At 45.1% G+C, this 20000-nt stretch overlaps 1 protein-coding gene across 5 annotated transcripts in view; it reads right to left on the bottom strand.

Moving 5' to 3' along the window:
* The window catches only part of LOC129864982 (exportin-1-like), a 74334-nt gene that overhangs the window by 40264 nt on the left and 14070 nt on the right, over positions 1-20000 (bottom strand). For all 5 annotated transcript variants that reach the window (XM_055937350.1, XM_055937359.1, XM_055937368.1 and 2 more), the window contains exons 4-7: positions 15145-15217; positions 6974-7035; positions 6803-6847; positions 3107-3288 (exon numbers count right to left, since the gene is read on the bottom strand). In XM_055937350.1, coding sequence (XP_055793325.1) covers positions 3107-3288; positions 6803-6847; positions 6974-7035; positions 15145-15217 — 362 coding nt within the window. The remainder of the gene's footprint in view (positions 1-3106; positions 3289-6802; positions 6848-6973; positions 7036-15144; positions 15218-20000) is intronic.

Below are 20000 nucleotides of genomic sequence, written 5' to 3'. Positions count from 1 at the left end.
AGCAGGATGCTAACGGCTGTTGGTAGAGCAGGGTGCTAACGGCTGTTGGTAGAGCGGGGTGTTAACGGCTGTTGGTAGAGCGGGGTGCTAACGGCTGTTGGTAGAGCGGGGTGCTAACGGCTGTTGGTAGAGCGGGGTGCTAACGGCTGTTGGTAGAGCAGGGTGCTAACGGCTGTTGGTAGAGCAGGGTGCTAACGGCTGTTGGTAGAGCAGGGCGCTAACGGCTGTTGGTAGAGCAGGGTGTTAACGGCTGTTGGTAGAGCAGGGTGTTAACGGCTGTTGGTAGAGCAGGGTGCTAACGGCTGTTGGTAGAGCAGGGCGCTAACGGCTGTTGGTAGAGCAGGGCGCTAACAGCTGTTGGTAGAGCAGGGCGCTAACAGCTGTTGGTAGAGCAGGGTGCTAACAGCTGTTGGTAGAGCAGGGTGCTAACAGCTGTTGGTAGAGCAGGGTGCTAACGGCTGTTGGTAGAGCAGGATGCTAACGGCTGTTGGTAGAGCAGGATGCTAACGGCTGTTGGTAGAGCGGGGTGCTAACAGCTGTTGGTAGAGCGGGGTGCTAACGGCTGTTGGTAGAGCGGGGTGCTAACGGCTGTTGGTAGAGCGGGGCGCTAACGGCTGTTGGTAGAGCAGGGCGCTAACGGCTGTTGGTAGAGCAGGGCGCTAACGGCTGTTGGTAGAGCAGGGCGTTAACGGCTGTTGGTAGAGCAGGGTGCTAACGGCTGTTGGTAGAGCAGGGTGCTAACAGCTGTTGGTAGAGCAGGGTGCTAACAGCTGTTGGTAGAGCAGGGTGCTAACAGCTGTTGGTAGAGCAGGGTGCTAACAGCTGTTGGTAGAGCAGGGTGCTAACAGCTGTTGGTAGAGCAGGGTGTTAACAGGTGTTGGTAGAGCAGGGTGCTAACAGGTGTTGGTAGAGCAGGGTACTAACAGCTGTTGGTAGAGCAGGGTGCTAACAGCTGTTGGTAGAGCAGGGTGCTAACAGCTGTTGGTAGAGCAGGGCGCTAACGGCTGTTGGTAGAGCAGGGCGCTAACGGCTGTTGGTAGAGCAGGGCGCTAACGGCTGTTGGTAGAGCAGGGCGTTAACGGCTGTTGGTAGAGCAGGGTGCTAACAGCTGTTGGTAGAGCAGGGTGCTAACAGCTGTTGGTAGAGCAGGGTGCTAACAGCTGTTGGTAGAGCAGGGTGCTAACAGCTGTTGGTAGAGCAGGGTGCTAACAGCTGTTGGTAGAGCAGGGTGCTAACAGCTGTTGGTAGAGCAGGGTGTTAACAGGTGTTGGTAGAGCAGGGTGCTAACAGGTGTTGGTAGAGCAGGGTACTAACAGCTGTTGGTAGAGCAGGGTGCTAACAGCTGTTGGTAGAGCAGGGTGCTAACAGCTGTTGGTAGAGCAGGGTGCTAACAGCTGTTGGTAGAGCAGGGTGCTAACAGCTGTTGGTAGAGCAGGGTGCTAACAGCTGTTGGTAGAGCAGGGTGCTAACAGCTGTTGGTAGAGCAGGGTGTTAACAGCTGTTGATAGAGCAGGGTGTTAACAGCTGTTGGTAGAGCAGGGTGCTAACAGCTGTTGATAGAGCAGGGTGTTAACAGCTGTTGATAGAGCAGGGTGCTAACAGCTGTTGATAGAGCAGGGTGTTAACAGCTGTTGGTAGAGCAGGGTGTTAACGGCTGTTGATAGAGCAGGGTGTTAACGGCTGTTGGTAGAGCAGGGTGCTAACGGCTGTTGGTAAAGCAGGGTGCTAACGGCTGTTGGTAGAGCAGGGTGCTAACGGCTGTTGGTAGAGCAGGGTGCTAACGGCTGTTGGTAGAGCAGGGTGCTAACGGCTGTTGATAGAGCAGGGTGCTAACAGCTGTTGGTAGAGCAGGGTGCTAACGGCTGTTGATAGAGCAGGGTGCTAACGGCTGTTGGTAGAGCAGGGTGCTAACGGCTGTTGGTAGAGCAGGGTGCTAACAGCTGTTGGTAGAGCAGGGTGCTAACGGCTGTTGGTAGAGCAGGGTGCTAAAAGCTGTTGGTAGAGCCTGGTGCTAACAGCTGTTGGTAGAGCAGGGTGCTAACAGCTGTTGGTAGAGCAGGGTGCTAACAGCTGTTGGTAGAGCAGGGTGCTAACGGCTGTTGGTAGAGCAGGGTGCTAACAGCTGTTGGTAGAGCAGGGTGCTAACAGCTGTTGGTAGAGCAGGGTGCTAACAGCTGTTGGTAGAGCAGGGTGCTAACGGCTGTTGGTAGAGCAGGGTGCTAACAGCTGTTGGTAGAGCAGGGTGCTAACAGCTGTTGGTAGAGCAGGGTGCTAACAGCTGTTGGTAGAGCAGGGTGCTAACAGCTTTTCTTCCCCCCCCCACCTTTATTTAACCAGGTAGGCCAGTTGAGAACAAGTTCTCATTTACAACTGCGACCTGGCCAAGATAAAGCACAGCAGTGTGAACAGACAACAACACAGAGTTACACATGGAGTAAACAATAAACAAGTCAATAACACAGTAGAAAAAAATAAATAAAAGAGTCTATATACATTGTGTGCAAAAGGCATGAGGAGGTAGGCAATAAATAGGCCATAGGAGCGAATAATTACAATTTAGCAGATTAACACTGGAGTGATAAATCATCAGATGATCGTGTGCAAGTAGAGATACTAGTGTGCAAAAGAGCAGAAAAGTAAATAAATAAAAACAGTAAGGGGATGAGGTAGGTAAATTGGGTGGGCTATTTACAGATGGACTATGTACAGCTGCAGCGATCGGTTAGCTGCTCTGAGAGCTGATGCTTAAAGTTAGTGAGGGAGATATAAGTCTCCAACTTCAGTGATTTTTGCAATTGTTCCAGTCATTGGCAGCAGAGAACTGGAAGGAAAGGCGGCCAAATGAGGTGTTAGCTTTGGGGATGACCAGTGAGATATACCTGCTGGAGCGCGTGCTACGGGTGGGTGTTGTTATGGTGACCAGTGAACTGAGATAAGGCGGAGCTTTACCTAGCATGGACTTATAGATGACCTGCTTTCCGCATATAAGGAAAATGTATCCACACATGACTAAGTGACAATGCGTCTGCTAAATGGTGTATATATATAAATATTACAGATATAAAAGATGTAATATGTTAAGATATACAGTATATTTCTGTATTACCTGTCTTTGAGGTGCTTGGCCTTGACCTGGGTCATCTGTCCACTAGAGAAGTCAAACACCTCCTCACTGAGCAGCTTGAGGATGATCATGTTGTTCTGACAGAGGCTCTCGCTGGTGCGGCTGGCTCCCACGATGTCACTGATGAACGTGGGCCAGTGCTTGGGCCACTCCTGCTTCAGGATCTGGAGGGAAAGGAGGAGAGGTCACTGATGAACGTGGGCCAGTGCTTGGGCCACTCCTGCTTCAGGATCTGGAGGGAAAGGAGGAGAGGTCACTGATGAACGTGGGCCAGTGCTTGGGCCACTCCTGCTTCAGGATCTGGAGGGAAAGGAGGAGAGGTCACTGATGAACGTGGGCCAGTGCTTGGGCCACTCCTGCTTCAGGATCTGGAGGGAAAGGAGGAGAGGTCACTGATGAACGTGGGCCAGTGCTTGGGCCACTCCTGCTTCAGGATCTGGAGGGAAAGGAGGAGAGGTCACTGATGAACGTGGGCCAGTGCTTGGGCCACTCCTGCTTCAGGATCTGGAGGGAAAGGAGGAGAGGTCACTGATGAACGTGGGCCAGTGCTTGGGCCACTCCTGCTTCAGGATCTGGAGGGAAAGGAGGAGAGGTCACTGATGAACGTGGGCCAGTGCTTGGGCCACTCCTGCTTCAGGATCTGGAGGGAAAGGAGGAGAGGTATACACACACATTAATATAAACAATCATTCATACATGCAAACACACGCACACCCATTCGCGGATGCACGCGAACACACACACACAATACATACATACTGTAGGCGCACACACACACACACACACACACACACACACACACACACACACACACACACACACACACACACACACACACACACACACACACACACACACACACACACACACACACACACACACACACACACACACGTGACCAATTAGGTTTGAGCCCATGTTGTCTGCACACCACCAGACTACTGTGTCTTCAGGAAGTATTCACACCCCTGGACCTTTCCCACATTGTGTTGTGTTACAGCCTGAAAATTGAGAAAATTGAGATTTTTTCCCCATCATGTTTTTCAAAATGTTTACAAGTTAATACAAAACTTTGAATCTGAAATGGCTTGAGTCAACAAGTATTAAACCCCTTTGTTATGTCAAGTCTAAAGTTCAGGAGTAACAATGTGCTTAACAAGTCACATAGTAAGTTAGATGGACTCTGGGTGCAATAATAGTGTTTAACATGATCTTGTAATAACTACCTCATCTCTGTACCCCACACATACAATTATCTATAAGGTCCCTCAGTCGAGCTGTGAATTGCAAACACAGATTCAACCACAAAGACCAGGGAGGTTTTCCAATGCCTCGCAAAGAAGGGCACCTATTGGTAGATGGGTAAAAAAAAAAAGCAGACATTGAATATATTCCTTTAAGTATGGTGAAGTAATTAATCACAAGATACAGGTATCCTTCCTAACTCAGTTGCCGGAGAGGAAGGAAACCGCTCAGGGATTTCACCATGAGGCCAATGGTGACTTTAAAACAGTTACAGAGTTTTAATGGCTGTGATAGGAGAAAACTGAGGATGGATCAACAACATTGTAGTTACTCCACAATACTAACCTAAATGACAGAGTGAAAAGAAGGAAGCCTGTACAGAATAAAAATATTCCAAAACTAAAGTAATACTGCAAAAAAATATGGCAAAGCAATTCACTTTTTGTACTGAATTCAAAGCGTTATGTTTGGGTCAAATCCAATACAACACATTACTGAGTACCACTCTCCATATTGTCAAGCTTAGTGGTGGCTGCATCATGTTATGGGTATGCTCGTCATAGGCAAGGAAGTTTCAGGTTCAGTCTGCTTTCCAACAGACACTGGGAGATGAATTCACCTTCCAGCAGGACAATAACCTACAACACAAGGCCAAATCTACATTGGAGTTGCTTACCAAGAAGACCCTGAATGTTCCTGAACGGCCAAGTTACAGTTTTGACTTAAATCTGCTTGAAAATCTATGACAAGACTTGAAAATGGATGTCTAGCTATGTTCAACAACCAACTTGACAGAGCTTGAAGAATTAATAAAAATTATAATGGCAAATATTGTACAATCCAGGTGTACAAAGCTCTTAGAGACTTACCCAGAAAGACTCACAGCTGCCAAAGGTGATTCTAATATGTATTGACTCAGAGTGTTGAATACTTATGTAAATGAGATATTTCTGTATTACATTTTTAATAAACGTGCACAAGATTCAACACAATACTTCCAATAAGAAGTCCAATGTTTTACTAAATATGTCAGCTGATACAGGATAAATGGTTTATTCCCGCTTCTTAACTGGGTTGATAATCTGCTGCTACTCTGTGTTGTATTCTACTCAGTATTTATATTGGGGTTTCACTACACCGCTTGTAATGGCTGTACGCTGTCTTCTTATAACATGTACCAGCTAATAGGATTTATTTGATGTTTTCTATATGTGAGTTTAGTTTCCTCCTGTAAATGTGCCATGCCATTCAACAATACAATGAACGGCAATGTTTGTATCTCTGTCTTCTTTGTATTATTATTGGAAAATAATAAACATATTATACAAATGTAAGAAATGTGGACAAATGTTGAAAAAACACATTTTTTCTTTGTCATTATGGGGTATTGTGTGTAGATGAGTGAGATTTAAAAAAATATATTTAATCAATTTTGAATTCAGGCTGTAACAACAACAACTTGTGGAATAAGTCAAGGGGTCTGAATACTCACACACACACACACACACACACACACACACACACACACACACACACACACACACACACACACACACACACACACACACACACACACACACACACACACACACGGATATGTGGTATTGGTGGAGTAGAGGCCTGAGGACACAGTGAACTCTGTGAATGTAAGTTTTTTTTAAAATTGTATAAACTGCCTTAATTTAGCTGGACCCCAGGAAGAGGATCCATAATAAATACAAACACAAAACCCTTTCTGAAGGATCTGTACGTTAGCTTGCTGTGCTAAAGCCTATAGCCATCATTAGTTCTGGGAGCTAATGCTGCTCTCAGAGAAGGTTACTCACTCCTTAAGTGTGTGATTCACCAAACTACCACCCTTACACACACACACACACACACACACACACACACACACACACACACACACACACACACACACACACACACACACACTCACCCACACACACACACCCCTACACACACACACACACACCCTTACACACACCCCCCCCCCCACACACACACACACACACACCCACACACGTCAGAACAGACAGTAGATGCTGAGACACCCTGACCTGGTTGGTCTCTTCAGGACAAAACAATATCAGCTGATGCAGACACACTGACTCACACTCAATGACACACACACACACTCATGCAGCTACAGTCAGCTGTACACACACATGATACACACATATGATTGAACACACACACAGTTACACACACACAGATCGGAGGACTCTGCCCAGATGAAGCTGAGCAGCTCACCTGAGTCCTAGTTACAAAGAGAGCATCCTAGTTCATTCACAGACAGGAGAACAGCAATGTTAGTAGGTGCACACACACACACACACACACACACACACACACACACACACACACACACACACACACACACACACACACACACACACACACACACACACACACACACACACACTCTCTTACCTGAACAAGGATCATGTTCAGCTTTCCAATGTACACTTTCTCTTTCTGGAAAAGATAAATGAGAGCGGTGTCAACGTAAATATGCTGTTATCATCACCACGGTAACAACTACCAGCTCCATCTGACAGGGGAGTTTACACTCATATTAACATGACACGTTTCAGCCCTCACCTCCACCATTGTAGCGTCCGACGACGTCTTGATAATAAGTCCAACAACATACTTTTTAATACCTGCAGAGACAAGCAGAGACAACAAGATCAGATCAGAGACAACAGATCAGAGACAACAGGATCAGATCAGAGACAACAGGATCAGATCAGAGACAACAGGATCAGATCAGAGACAACAGGATCAGATCAGAGACAACAGGATCAGATCAGAGACAACAGGATCAGATCAGAGACCAGCAGAAACAACAGGATCAGATCAGAGACAACAGGATCAGATCAGATCAGAGACAACAGGATCAGATCAGAGACCAGCAGAAACAACAGGATCAGATCAGAGACAACAAGATCAGATCAGAGACCAGCAGAAACAACGGGATCAGATCAGAGACCAGCAGAAACAACGGGATCAGATCAGAGACCAGCAGAAACAACAGGATCAGATCAGAGACCAGCAGAAACAACAGGATCAGATCAGAGACAACAAGATCAGATCAGAGACCAGCAGAAACAACGGGATCAGATCAGAGACCAGCAGAAACAACGGGATCAGATCAGAGACCAGCAGAAACAACGGGATCAGATCAGAGACAACAGGATCAGATCAGAGACAACAGGATCCGATCAGAGACAACAGGATCAGATCAGAGACCAGCAGAAACAACAGGATCAGATCAGAGACAGCAGGATCAGATCAGAGACCAGCAGAAACAACAGGATCAGATCAGAGACAACAAGATCAGATCAGAGACCAGCAGAAGCGTACGCCAGGGGTCTGATTATGTCATACACAGCCACTAAGAGGCGGAAAAAGCGTGAAAAGCAAAAAAGGTTAGAGGTTGAATTAGGAACTAAAGAGAAGGACTACATTAAAACTCCCACTCCTGCCCTATTAAAGGAAATATCAGTTCTCAGATCAACGTTGGACTCTCTCCTAACACAGGACGCTGAAAAGAAAATGGGATTTGTCAGGCAAAAACTATATGAACATGGCGATAAGCCAGGAAAGTACTTGGCGTACCTAGCTAAAAAGAGAGCTGACTCACAGTCAATTGCTACTATTACTGATTCGGATGGCAATCATTTATTAGAAAATAAATTGATAAATGACTAATTTAAGAAATTTTATGCAAATCTTTATGCCTCAGAACTGCCAAATGACGCACCCAAATTAATGGAGAATTTCTTTTCTAAGATTGAGCTCCCTACTATCTCCGAAGAACAGAGGTCTCTCCTTAATGCCCCTATTACCGAGGAAGAGATAATGTTCGCAATTAAGAATCTGCAAAACGGTAAGGCCCCAGGACCAGACGGGTTTGGTAGTGAATTCTATAAAGAGTTTCATGGCCTGTTCCTTGAGCCATTGCGTGATATGTTTAACCACTCATTTTCAAATGACCAGCTCCCTCAAACGCTGAGGGAAGCCAACATATCACTTATTCTCAAAAAGGGAAAATGTCCAGAGTCTTGTTCCTCGTACAGACCAATTTCCCTTCTGAATGTGGATAGAAAATTACTTTCTAAAATTCTAGCCACAAGATTAGAGGGCTCACTGCCACTAATTGTGAAAGGAGACCAAACTGGCTTCATTAAGGGCCGTAAGTCGTGCAACAATGTCAGGCGGCTTCTTAATGTAATTCAAGCCTACCAACAAAGTGCTAGGGATGGTCTTGTGCTCTCCCTAGATGCTGAGAAAGCATTTGATCGTGTGGAGTGGTCTTACCTACTCTTTGCTCTAAATAAATTTGGTCTAGGGGACAACTTTATAAAATGGGTGAAAGTTTTATATGATGATCCTCAGGCTGCTGTCCTTAATAATGGGCTAAGGTCAAATAGCTTCTCTATATACAGGGGTACCAGACAGGGCTGCCCTTTGTCCCCCCTCCTATTTGCACTCGCTATGGAACCGCTGGCCGAGGCCATCAGGGTAACGCCTGCTATACAGGGGCTGCTCATTGGTGATGTTCACCATAAAATAAGCGTGTATGCTGATGATGTCCTGATATTCATCTCTAATCCCGAGACCTCAACTACATCTCTTATTAATATTATTCAATTATTCAGCGAATTCTCAGGCTACAAGATTAACTTAACTAAATCAGAGGCTATGCCACTTGGTAGCCTTCACTCTGTACCTAATACTTCTCCCCCCTTCCCTTTTAAATGGTCTCCCTCAGGCTTTACGTATCTGGGTATATTTGTAACTCCTAAATTCCAGCAATTGTACAAAGCCAATTTTGTTCCCTTGTTTGATACAATAAGACAGGATCTGGAGCGCTGGAACTCTCTCCCGATTTCTTGGTTGGGTAGAATATCCCTCTTGAAAATGAACATTTTACCTAGACTACTTTACCCAATCCAAATGATCCCAGTATTACTCTCCAATAAGATAATAAAGGATGTAAACGGATGGCTAAGTTCCTTCATATGGAGTAAACGCAAGCCAAGGCTTAAGATGGCAATATTGCAGCTGCCAAGTTCTATGGGGGGCTTGGATCTGCCCAATATCAGGTTCTATCAGTGGTGTGCCCACCTATGTTATATTTCTGATTGGATCACAAACGATGACTCCTCTATTTGGTTAGACATTGAGACTTCTCTTTCAAAATACCCCTTACAGGATCTTTTATTTTTCAGAAGTTTCAAGTCTGTAGAATATCACTGCAATAATCCTATTACACTTAACACACTCAAGGTTTGGAGGTCAGTTCAGCGCTTCCTGGGAAGGTCCAAACTAACCTCTGCTCTTACCCCAATTCTTAACAACCCAGATTTTGGTCCAGGATTGCTGGATGCTGGCTTTAACTTTTGGCTTAATAAGGGCATACGCAGACTAAATGACTTATTTGCTGATAAGATTATATTGTCATTTGAGCAGATGGTGGAGAAATATCGACTCCCAAAGCAGGACTTTTTCCGCTTCCTACAAGTAAGACATTATATTGTGAAGAGCACCACCTTAATTGGTAACCCTGATATGTCTGTCATTGAAAGAATGCTTTTTTTTTTCCACAAAGGAAAATGTCTGTAAGTCTGTTTTATGATGCTTTAAGGTCCTTTCCTGCTGTCGACACACAGAGGGTGAAACAAGTGTGGGAGAAAGAATTGTCTGTGACTATTGACGAAGAGATGTGGGAGGACATTTGGAGATATGCAAAAACAATTTCTATATGTAATCGTACTAAAGCAATCCAATTAAGAATAATACACAGATTGCATATATCCCCAAATCGCAAACATGCCTTTAGCCCCTCTTCCTCTTCCCCTCAGTGTCTTAAATGCAAAACTGATACAGGCACCCTAACACATTGTTTATGGTCATGTACCAAAATACAACGATACTGGTCTGGTGTTCTGCAAGAAATTGAAAAGATCCTAGGGGTTGATCTAGAATTGGACCCAGTTTCGTTATTGTTAGGTCTCCCTAGTAGGCATGTTACTTCTGTGAGTAAGAGGAGGCTTTACAACATCCTTACCTTTGCTGCAAGGAAAAACATCCTTTTACGGTGGATTAGTGATAAGGTTCCTTCTATTAAAGATTGGCATAAGATACTTTTTGAATGGGTGCCTCTGGAATATCTGACATGTACATTGCATTCTAAAACAGATCAGTTCTACAAAGTGTGGGAACCCTATCTAAATTACCTAGAACCTGAGCTATCAGCTATTATGCTGCAAGGATTCTCTTAGAATGGTGGTGATCTATGTACTCAGAATTACACTGTATGTTCCATGTGTGGAACCTAACTTCTTAGTCTAAACCGAGCTTTTTTGTTTAATTTCTGTTTGTTTAAAATGTGTGTATTGAGAGACGCAATGATGGGGATAGGGTGGGAGAAGCGGGGGGAGGGAGATGGTGTGCGTATGTATGTGTATGTGTATGTATATGTGTATGTATATATGTATGCGCAGGTATGTGTAGGCAGGTGCTGTTTCTCTTTGTTGTTTTTTTTGCCTTGTCTCTGTTGTTGCATCTCTTTAATATGGGTGAAAATTGTGAAATTCCAATAAAAATACTGTTAAAAAAATAAATAAAAAAGAGACCAGCAGAAACAACAGGATCAGATCAGAGACAACAGGATCAGATCAGAGACAACAGGATCAGATCAGAGACCAGCAGAAACAACAGGATCAGATCAGAGACCAGCAGAAACAACAGGATCAGATCAGAGACAACAGGATCAGATCAGAGACAACAGGATCAGATCAGAGACCAGCAGAAACAACAGGATCAGATCAGAGACCAGCAGAAACAACAGGATCAGATCAGAGACAACAGGATCCGATCAGAGAAGAGAGCGTCTTTATTTTACTACCTATCATTAATGCAGACTGGTGTGTTTATCAATGCCCAAACACAAGCCCCCTTTTCCCCTCCCCTTCTATCCAATGTTCCCTCAACTAAATGTAGCCACTGTGCTAATCAGCTGAGCTCACACTTGAACGTTGTGATAATTCTGTGCAACTTCTGGCGCGCATTTACTGTGAACACTGAGGCTTTACCCGCTTTAAGTTACAGTAGGAACAGTGGCTAAGTAGGCTACTGTGGCTATTTGATCATAATGTAGGCTTACCAGAGTGGCCTACCATAAATAAACAATGGTGAAAATCCATCCCATAACATGTTAACATGGAAATACACTATATATACCAAAGTATGAGGACACCCCTTCAAATTAGTGGATTGGGCTATTTCAGCCACACCCGCTGCTGACAGGTGTATGAAATAGAGCACACAGCCATGCAATCTCCATAGACAAACATTGGCAGTAGAATGGCCTTCCTGAAGAGCTCAGTGACTTTCAACGTGGCACTGCCATAGGATGCCACCTTTCTAACAAGTCAGTTCGTCAAATTTCTGCCCCGGTCAACTGTAAGTGCTGTTACTGTGAAGTGGAAACGTCTAGGAGCAACAACGGCTCAGCCGCAAGGTGGTAGGCCGCACAAGCTCACAGAACGGGACCGCCGAGTGCTGAAGCGTATAAAAAATCATCTGTCCTCAGTTGCAACACTCACTACAGAGTTCCAAACTGCCTCGAAAACAACGTCTGCACAAATTCTTCGTCGGGAGCTTCATGAAATGGGTGTCCATGGCCAAGTAGCTGCACACAAGCCTAAGATCACCATGCGCAATGCCAAGCGGCGGCTGGCGTGGTGTAAAGCTCACTGCTATTGGACTCTGGAGCAGTGGAAACGCGTTCTCTGGAAACGCATCACCATCTGGCAGTCCGACAGACGACTCTGGGTTCGGCGGATCCAGAAAATCACATTGTATGATTTTTAAGTAATTAATTTGCATTTTATTGCATGACATAAGTATTTGATCACCTACCAACCAGTAAGAATTCCGGCTCTCACAGACCTGTTAGTTTTTCTTTAAGAAGCCCTCCTGTTCTCCACTCATTACCTGTATTAACTGCACCTGTTTGAACTCGTTACCTGTATAAAAGACACCTGTCCACACACTCAATCAAACAGACGCCAACCTCTCCACAATGGCCATGACCAGAGAGCTGTGTAAGGACATCAGGGATAAAATTGTAGACCTGCACAAGGCTGGGATGGGCTACAGGACAATAGGCAAGCAGCTTGGTGAGAAGGCAACAACTGTTGGTGCAATTATTGCAAAATGGAAGAAGTTCAAGATGACGGTCAATCACCCTCGGTCTGGGGCGCCATGCAAGATCTCACCTTGTGGGGCATCAAACAATTATAATGTCTAGGGTAATTATAGTGTCTAGGGTAATTATAGCGAGTAGGGTAATTATAGTGCAGTGGTCACCAACCTTTTCAAGCCTAAGATCACATCCCAAGTCCAAATGCAAACCAAGATCTACCACTGCAAAGAATGACGACGACAAAGCCACAATGTAGTTCCACTTTGACATTCTCAAGCAAAGTGTTCATTTAATGATAAAAATAGTATAATCAGCAGTGCAACTATCATTCAACATTTTACACGTCATATTACACGTTTCAATATACCGGTACCCCCTGTATATAGCCTCCACATTGACTCTGTACTGGTACCCCCTGTATATAGCCTCCACATTGACTCAGTACCGGCACCCCCCTTTATATAGTCTCCACATTGACTCAGTACCGGTACCCCCTGTATATAGCCTCCACATTGACTCAGTACCGGCACCCCCCTTTATATAGCCTCCACATTGACTCTGTACCGGTACCCCCTGTATATAGCCTCCACATTGACTCAGTACCGGTACCCCCCTTTATATAGCCTTCACATTGACTCTGTATCGGTACCCCCTGTATATAGCCTCCACACTGACTCTGTATCGGTACCCCCTGTATATAGCCTCCACATTGACTCTGTATCGGTACCCCCTGTATATAGCCTTGTTATTGTTATCTTTTTGTGTTACTTTTATTATTTTGTACTTTAGTGTATTTGGTAAATATTTTCTTAACTCTTCTTGAGCTGCGTTGTTAGTTAAGGGCTTGTAAGTCAGCATTTCACGGTAACAACATGCTGGGGCGGATAGACTCACACCAGTGGTCGCTGGCTTCGCTAATGTCCCTTTGCAATCCCTCAACTAACAGCAGCCCCCTAGCTTTCCCCTTGTGTAAAGAACTGCCAAGAGACAGAACACAGTCTTTCTGCAGAAGTGAACAGGACTCAGCCGAGCAGAAAATGAACCCGGCGTGCTTAGAGGGGAACACGGCCCGACTTGGCAACCGCACGTCGGCCGGGTTAAGGGGGAGAGAGAGAGAGAGGGAGGGTGTCGCTGCCTCCACAATTAAGACGTCTCGAGTTGTCAGGAGCAATATTCCAAAGGACAGCTGATTCTCTCCATGGTTTCTTCTCCAACTCTTAATGAGCAAGAACACGTGTCTTAAGAGACAGACAATGAAACTAAAGCACGGATACAGTGTTCAAACTCACCTACAGTCGTGTCAACACGCATTCTATAGTCTGATGTCCTGTTCCACCCTGTCCTCAGACACGAGGTGAGGGAATGGATTGGTTGGCGAGCGAGGCTGAGAGGGGCGAAAGGTGATTGATTTACAACAATCTGGCCTTAATGCCCACCTGGTACAGCCAGGAGAGGACTGGCCACCCCTCAGAGCCTGGTTCCTCTCTACCCAGTACAGTCAGGATAGGACTGGCCACCCCTCAGAGCCTGGTTCCTCTCTACCCAGTACAGCCAGGAGAGGACTGGCCTCCCCTCAGATCCTGGTTCCTCTCTACCCAGTACAGTCAGGAGAGGACTGGTCACCCCTCAGAGCCTGGTTCCTCTCTACCCAGTACAGTCAGGAGAGGACTGGCCACCCCTCAGAGCCTGGTTCCTCTCTACCCAGTACAGCCAGGAGAGGACTGGTCTCCCCTCAGAGCCTGGTTCCTCTTTACCCAGTACAGCCAGGAAAGGACTGGCCTCCCCTCAGAGCCTGGTTCCTCTCTACCCAGTACAGCCAGGAGAGGACTGGCCACCCCTCAGAGCCTGGTTCCTCTCTACCAGGTACAGCCAGGAGAGGACTGGCCACCCCTCAGAGCCTGGTTCCTCTCTACCCAGTAAAGCCAGGAGAGGACAGGTCACCCCTCAGAGCCTGGTTCCTCTCTACCCAGTACAGCCAGGAGAGGACTGGTCACCCCTCAGAGCCTGGTTCCTCTCTACCCAGTACAGCCAGGAGAGGACTGGCCACCCCTCAGAGGCTGGTTCCTCTCTACCCAGTAAAGCCAGGAGAGGACTGGTCACCCCTCAGAGCCTGGTTCCTCTTTACCCAGTACAGCCAGGAGAGGACTGGACACCCCTCAGAGCCTGGTTCCTCTCTAGGTTTCTTCCTTCTAGGGAGTTTTCTCTAGACACTGTGCCACTGGGCTCCCGAGTGGCACAGCGGTCTAAGGCACTGCATCTCAGTGCTAGAGGCGTCACAACAGACACCCTGGTTTGAATCCAGGCTGTATCAAAACTGGCCGTGATTGGGAGTCCAATAGGGCGACGTACAACTTGCCCAGCGTCGTCCGGGTTTGTGCGGTGTAGGCCGTCATTGTAAATAAGAATTTGTTCTTAACTGACTTGCCTAGTTAAATAAACGTTAAATTAATTAATTCTGCATTGCTGGGTAACTGTAAAGCCCTGAGTGACCACTGCTGATATAAAAAGGTCTGTCTAAAAGAGATGTGATTTGTGCAGGGACAGCGAGGCTTACCTTCACACTGGTTTCTGGGTAGAATCTTCCATCTTGTTTTGATAACGGTTTCCAGAATCTGCAGAGCATAGTACTGTAACGCACAAGGAGAGAAACAGCGGTCGGTGACAGTGGTCATAGCAACGCTGAACATTAAAAACATTTGGTGTATATTTCAGAGCAACAGAAACAATAAAAATAATGAATTGAGCCTAGAAATTATATATATATATTTTTTCAACCTTTTCAATCAGATTGAATTACATTTCATGCAGATTTTTAGTATGTCAACATTTCAATAAAAGTGGTATTTTAGTTTTGGTCTGTACGAGCCACCGTAGGGCTGAAGGCATGTAGAAGTCCTGCTGTTTCTCTCAGGACCACACCAGAAGGTGAAAGACCGAGGGAAAGAACAATAATTCACCTCACAACATTTGTTTTCTTCAATACTACTGTTTATTTTTATTATTTTTTTAAAAGTGACAGATTCTACTTGTAATAAAAAAAAAATACTATATAAAATAAAGATATCATTATTATTACCACTGTCCCATTGTCTTTAGTTACGTCCAACCAAGAAGCCGGAGAGACATTGCAGGTTTGGTATAAAAACTTTGTCTAAGCAATTGGTTTAAAAGGTCGTTAGCAGAAATGTGAACGTTGGTCTGTTTAGGAACCACCAGGGTATGACTGGCGTCTTACTGCACCTAACAAACCTCTTCCCTCACAAGAACCACAATAATCAGGTTGAGGGTGCATCCCAAATGCCATCATATCCCTTATATAGTGCACTACCAGCTCTGGTTAAAAGGAGTGCACTATATAGGGAATAGGGTACCATTCTAGACACGGACCAATTTTCATCTTAAACTGGTGTGTCTCATAAGAAACAGCAAGACCAGCCACAGGTTTTCATTTGTCCTATATCTATCAAATGAATGATATGCTTTTATAAAGTCAAACAAAAATAAACATTTAAAAACGACTTAAATGTTACAAGGTAGTGTATTTTATTATTTGGTCTATTGTTATTTGGATCAACAGTATTTCAACTGCAGGGATCACGGTTTCAAAAGGTGGAAGACAGTAGGGGTCACTGTTTCAAAAGGTAAGATGGAAGACAGCAGGGATCCCTGTTTCAAAAGGTGGAAGACAGTAGGGATCACTGTTTCAAAAGGTAAGATGGAAGACAGCAGGGATCCCTGTTTCAAAAGGTAAGGTGGAAGACAGCAGGGATCCCTGTTTCAAAAGGTGGAAGACAGCAGGGATCACTGTTTCAAAAGGTAAGATGGAAGACAGCAGGGATCCCTGTTTCAAAAGGTAAGGTGGAAGACAGCAGGGATCACTGTTTCAAAAGGTGGAAGACAGTAGGGATCACTGTTTCAAAAGGTGGAAGACAGCAGGGATCACTGTTTCAAAAGGTGGAAGATAGTAGGGATCACTGTTTCAAAAGGTGGAAGACAATAGGGATCACTGTTTCAAAAGGTGGAAGACAGCAGGGATCACTGTTTCAAAAGGTGGAAGACAGCAGGGATCACTGTTTCAAAAGGTAAGATGGAAGACAGCAGGGATCCCTGTTTCAAAAGGTAAGGTGGAAGACAGCAGGGATCACTGTTTCAAAAGGTGGAAGACAGTAGGGATCACTGTTTCAAAAGGTGGAAGACAGCAGGGATCACTGTTTCAAAAGGTGGAAGATAGTAGGGATCACTGTTTCAAAAGGTGGAAGACAATAGGGATCACTGTTTCAAAAGGTGGAAGACAGCAGGGATCACTGTTTCAAAAGGTGGAAGACAGCAGGGATCACTGTTTCAAAAGGTGGAAGACAGTAGGGATCACTGTTTCAAAAGGTGGAAGACAGTAGGGATCACTGTTTCAAAAGGTGGAAGACAGTAGGGATCACTGTTTCAAAAGGAGGAAGACAGTAGGGATCACTGTTTCAAAAGGTAAGATGGAAGACAGCAGGGATCCCTGTTTCAAAAGGTGGAAGACAGTAGGGATCACTGTTTCAAAAGGTGGAAGACAGTAGGGATCACTGTTTCAAAAGGAGGAAGACAGTAGGGATCACTGTTTCAAAAGGTGGAAGACAGCAGGGATCACTGTTTCAAAAGGAGGAAGACAGTAGGGATCACTGTTTCAAAAGGTGGAAGACAGTAGGGATCACTGTTTCAAAAGGTAAGATGGAAGACAGCAGGGATCACTGTTTCAAAAGGTAAGATGGAAGACAGTAGGGATCACTGTTTCAAAAGGTAAGGTGGAAGACAGTAGGGATCACTGTTTCAAAAGGTGGAAGACAGTAGGGATCACTGTTTCAAAAGGTGGAAGACAGTAGGGATCACTGTTTCAAAAGGTGGAAGACAGTAGGGATCACTGTTTCAAAAGGTGGAAGACAGCAGGGATCACTGTTTCAAAAGGTGGAAGACAGTAGGGATCACTGTTTCAAAAGGTAAGATGGAAGACAGTAGGGATCACTGTTTCAAAAGGTAAGATGGAAGACAGTAGGGATCACTGTTTCAAAAGGTGGAAGACAGTAGGGATCACTGTTTCAAAAGGTGGAAGACAGTAGGGATCACTGTTTCAAAAGATGGAAGACAGTAGGGATCACTGTTTCAAAAGGTGGAAGACAGTAGGGATCACTGTTTCAAAAGGTGGAAGACAGCAGGGATCACTGTTTTAAAAGGTAAGATGGAAGACAGCAGGGATCACTGTTTCAAAAGGTGGAAGACAGTAGGGATCACTGTTTCAAAAGGTGGAAGACAGTAGGGATCACTGTTTCAAAAGGTGGAAGACAGTAGGGATCACTGTTTCAAAAGGTGGAAGACAGTAGGGATCACTGTTTCAAAAGGTGGAAGACAGCAGGGATCACTGTTTCAAAAGGTGGAAGACAGCAGGGATCACTGTTTCAAAAGGTGGAAGACAGCAGGGATCACTGTTTCAAAAGGTAAGATGGAAGACAGTAGGGATCACTGTTTCAAAAGGTAAGATGGAAGACAGCAGGGATCCCTGTTTCAAAAGGTGGAAGACAGTAGGGATCACTGTTTCAAAAGGTGGAAGACAGTAGGGATCACTGTTTCAAAAGGTGGAAGACAGCAGGGATCACTGTTTCAAAAGGTGGAAGACAGCAGGGATCACTGTTTCAAAAGGTAAGATGGAAGACAGTAGGGATCACTGTTTCAAAAGGTGGAAGACAGTAGGGATCACTGTTTCAAAAGGTGGAAGACAGCAGGGATCACTGTTTCAAAAGGTGGAAGACAGCAGGGATCACTGTTTCAAAAGGTAAGATGGAAGACAGCAGGGATCCCTGTTTGAAAAGGTGGAAGACAGTAGGGATCACTGTTTCAAAAGGTGGAAGACAGCAGGGATCACTGTTTCAAAAGGTAAGATGGAAGACAGCAAGGATCACTGTTTCAAAAGGTAAGATGGAAGACAGCAGGGATCACTGTTTCAAAAGGTGGAAGACAGTAGGGATCACTGTTTCAAAAGGTAAGATGGAAGACAGCAGGGATCACTGTTTCAAAAGGTGGAAGACAGTAGGGATCACTGTTTCAAAAGGTAAGATGAAGACAGCAGGGATCACTGTTTCAAAACGTGGAAGACAGCAGGGATCACTGTTTCAAAAGGTAAGATGGAAGACAGCAGGGATCACTGTTTCAAAAGGTGGAAGACTGCAGGGATCACTGTTTCAAAAGGTGGAAGACAGTAGGGATCACTGTTTCAAAAGGTGGAAGACAGTAGGGATCACTGTTTCAAAAGGTGGAAGACAGTAGGGATCACTGTTTCAAAAGGTGGAAGACAGTGGGGATCACTGTTTCAAAAGGTAAGATGGAAGACAGCAGGGATCACTGTTTCAAAAGGTGGAAGACAGCAGGGATCCCTGTTTCAAAAGGTGGAAGACAGCAGGGATCACTGTTTCAAAAGGTAAGATGGAAGACAGTAGGGATCCCTGTTTCAAAAGGTGGAAGACAGCAGGGATCACTGTTTCAAAAGGTGGAAGACAGCAGGGATCACTGTTTCAAAAGGTAAGATGAAGACAGCAGGGATCACTGTTTCAAAAGGTAAGATGGAAGACAGTAGGGATCACTGTTTCAAAAGGTGGAAGACAGCAGGGATCACTGTTTCAAAAGATGGAAGACAGCAGGGATCACTGTTTCAAAAGGTAAGATGGAAGACAGCAGGGATCACTGTTTCAAAAGGTAAGATGGAAGACAGCAGGGATCACTGTTTCAAAAGATGGAAGACAGCAGGGATCACTGTTTCAAAAGATGGAAGACAGCAGGGATCACTGTTTCAAAAGGTAAGATGGAAGACAGTAGGGATCACTGTTTCAAAAGGTAAGATGGAAGACAGTAGGGATCACTGTTTCAAAAGGTGGAAGACAGCAGGGATCACTGTTTCAAAAGGTAAGATGAAGACAGCAGGGATCACTGTTTCAAAAGGTAAGATGGAAGACAGTAGGGATCCCTGTTTCAAAAGATGGAAGACAGCAGGGATCACTGTTTCAAAAGATGGAAGACAGCAGGGATCACTGTTTCAAAAGGTGGAAGACAGTAGGGATCACTGTTTCAAAAGGTAAGATGGAAGACAGTAGGGATCACTGTTTCAAAAGGTGGAAGACAGTAGGGATCACTGTTTCAAAAGATGGAAGACAGCAGGGATCACTGTTTCAAAAGGTGGAAGACAGCAGGGATCACTGTTTCAAAAGGTGGAATACAGTAGGGATCACTGTTTCAAAAGATGGAAGACAGCAGGGATCACTGTTTCAAAAGATGGAAGACAGCAGGGATCACTGTTTCAAAAGGTAAGATGGAAGACAGTAGGGATCACTGTTTCAAAAGATGGAAGACAGCAGGGATCACTGTTTCAAAAGGTGGAAGACAGCA

Source organism: Salvelinus fontinalis, chromosome 1, assembly GCF_029448725.1.
Source record: "Salvelinus fontinalis isolate EN_2023a chromosome 1, ASM2944872v1, whole genome shotgun sequence".
Taxonomy (NCBI): domain Eukaryota; kingdom Metazoa; phylum Chordata; class Actinopteri; order Salmoniformes; family Salmonidae; genus Salvelinus; species Salvelinus fontinalis.
This window is presented reverse-complemented; position numbering and strand designations above follow the sequence as displayed.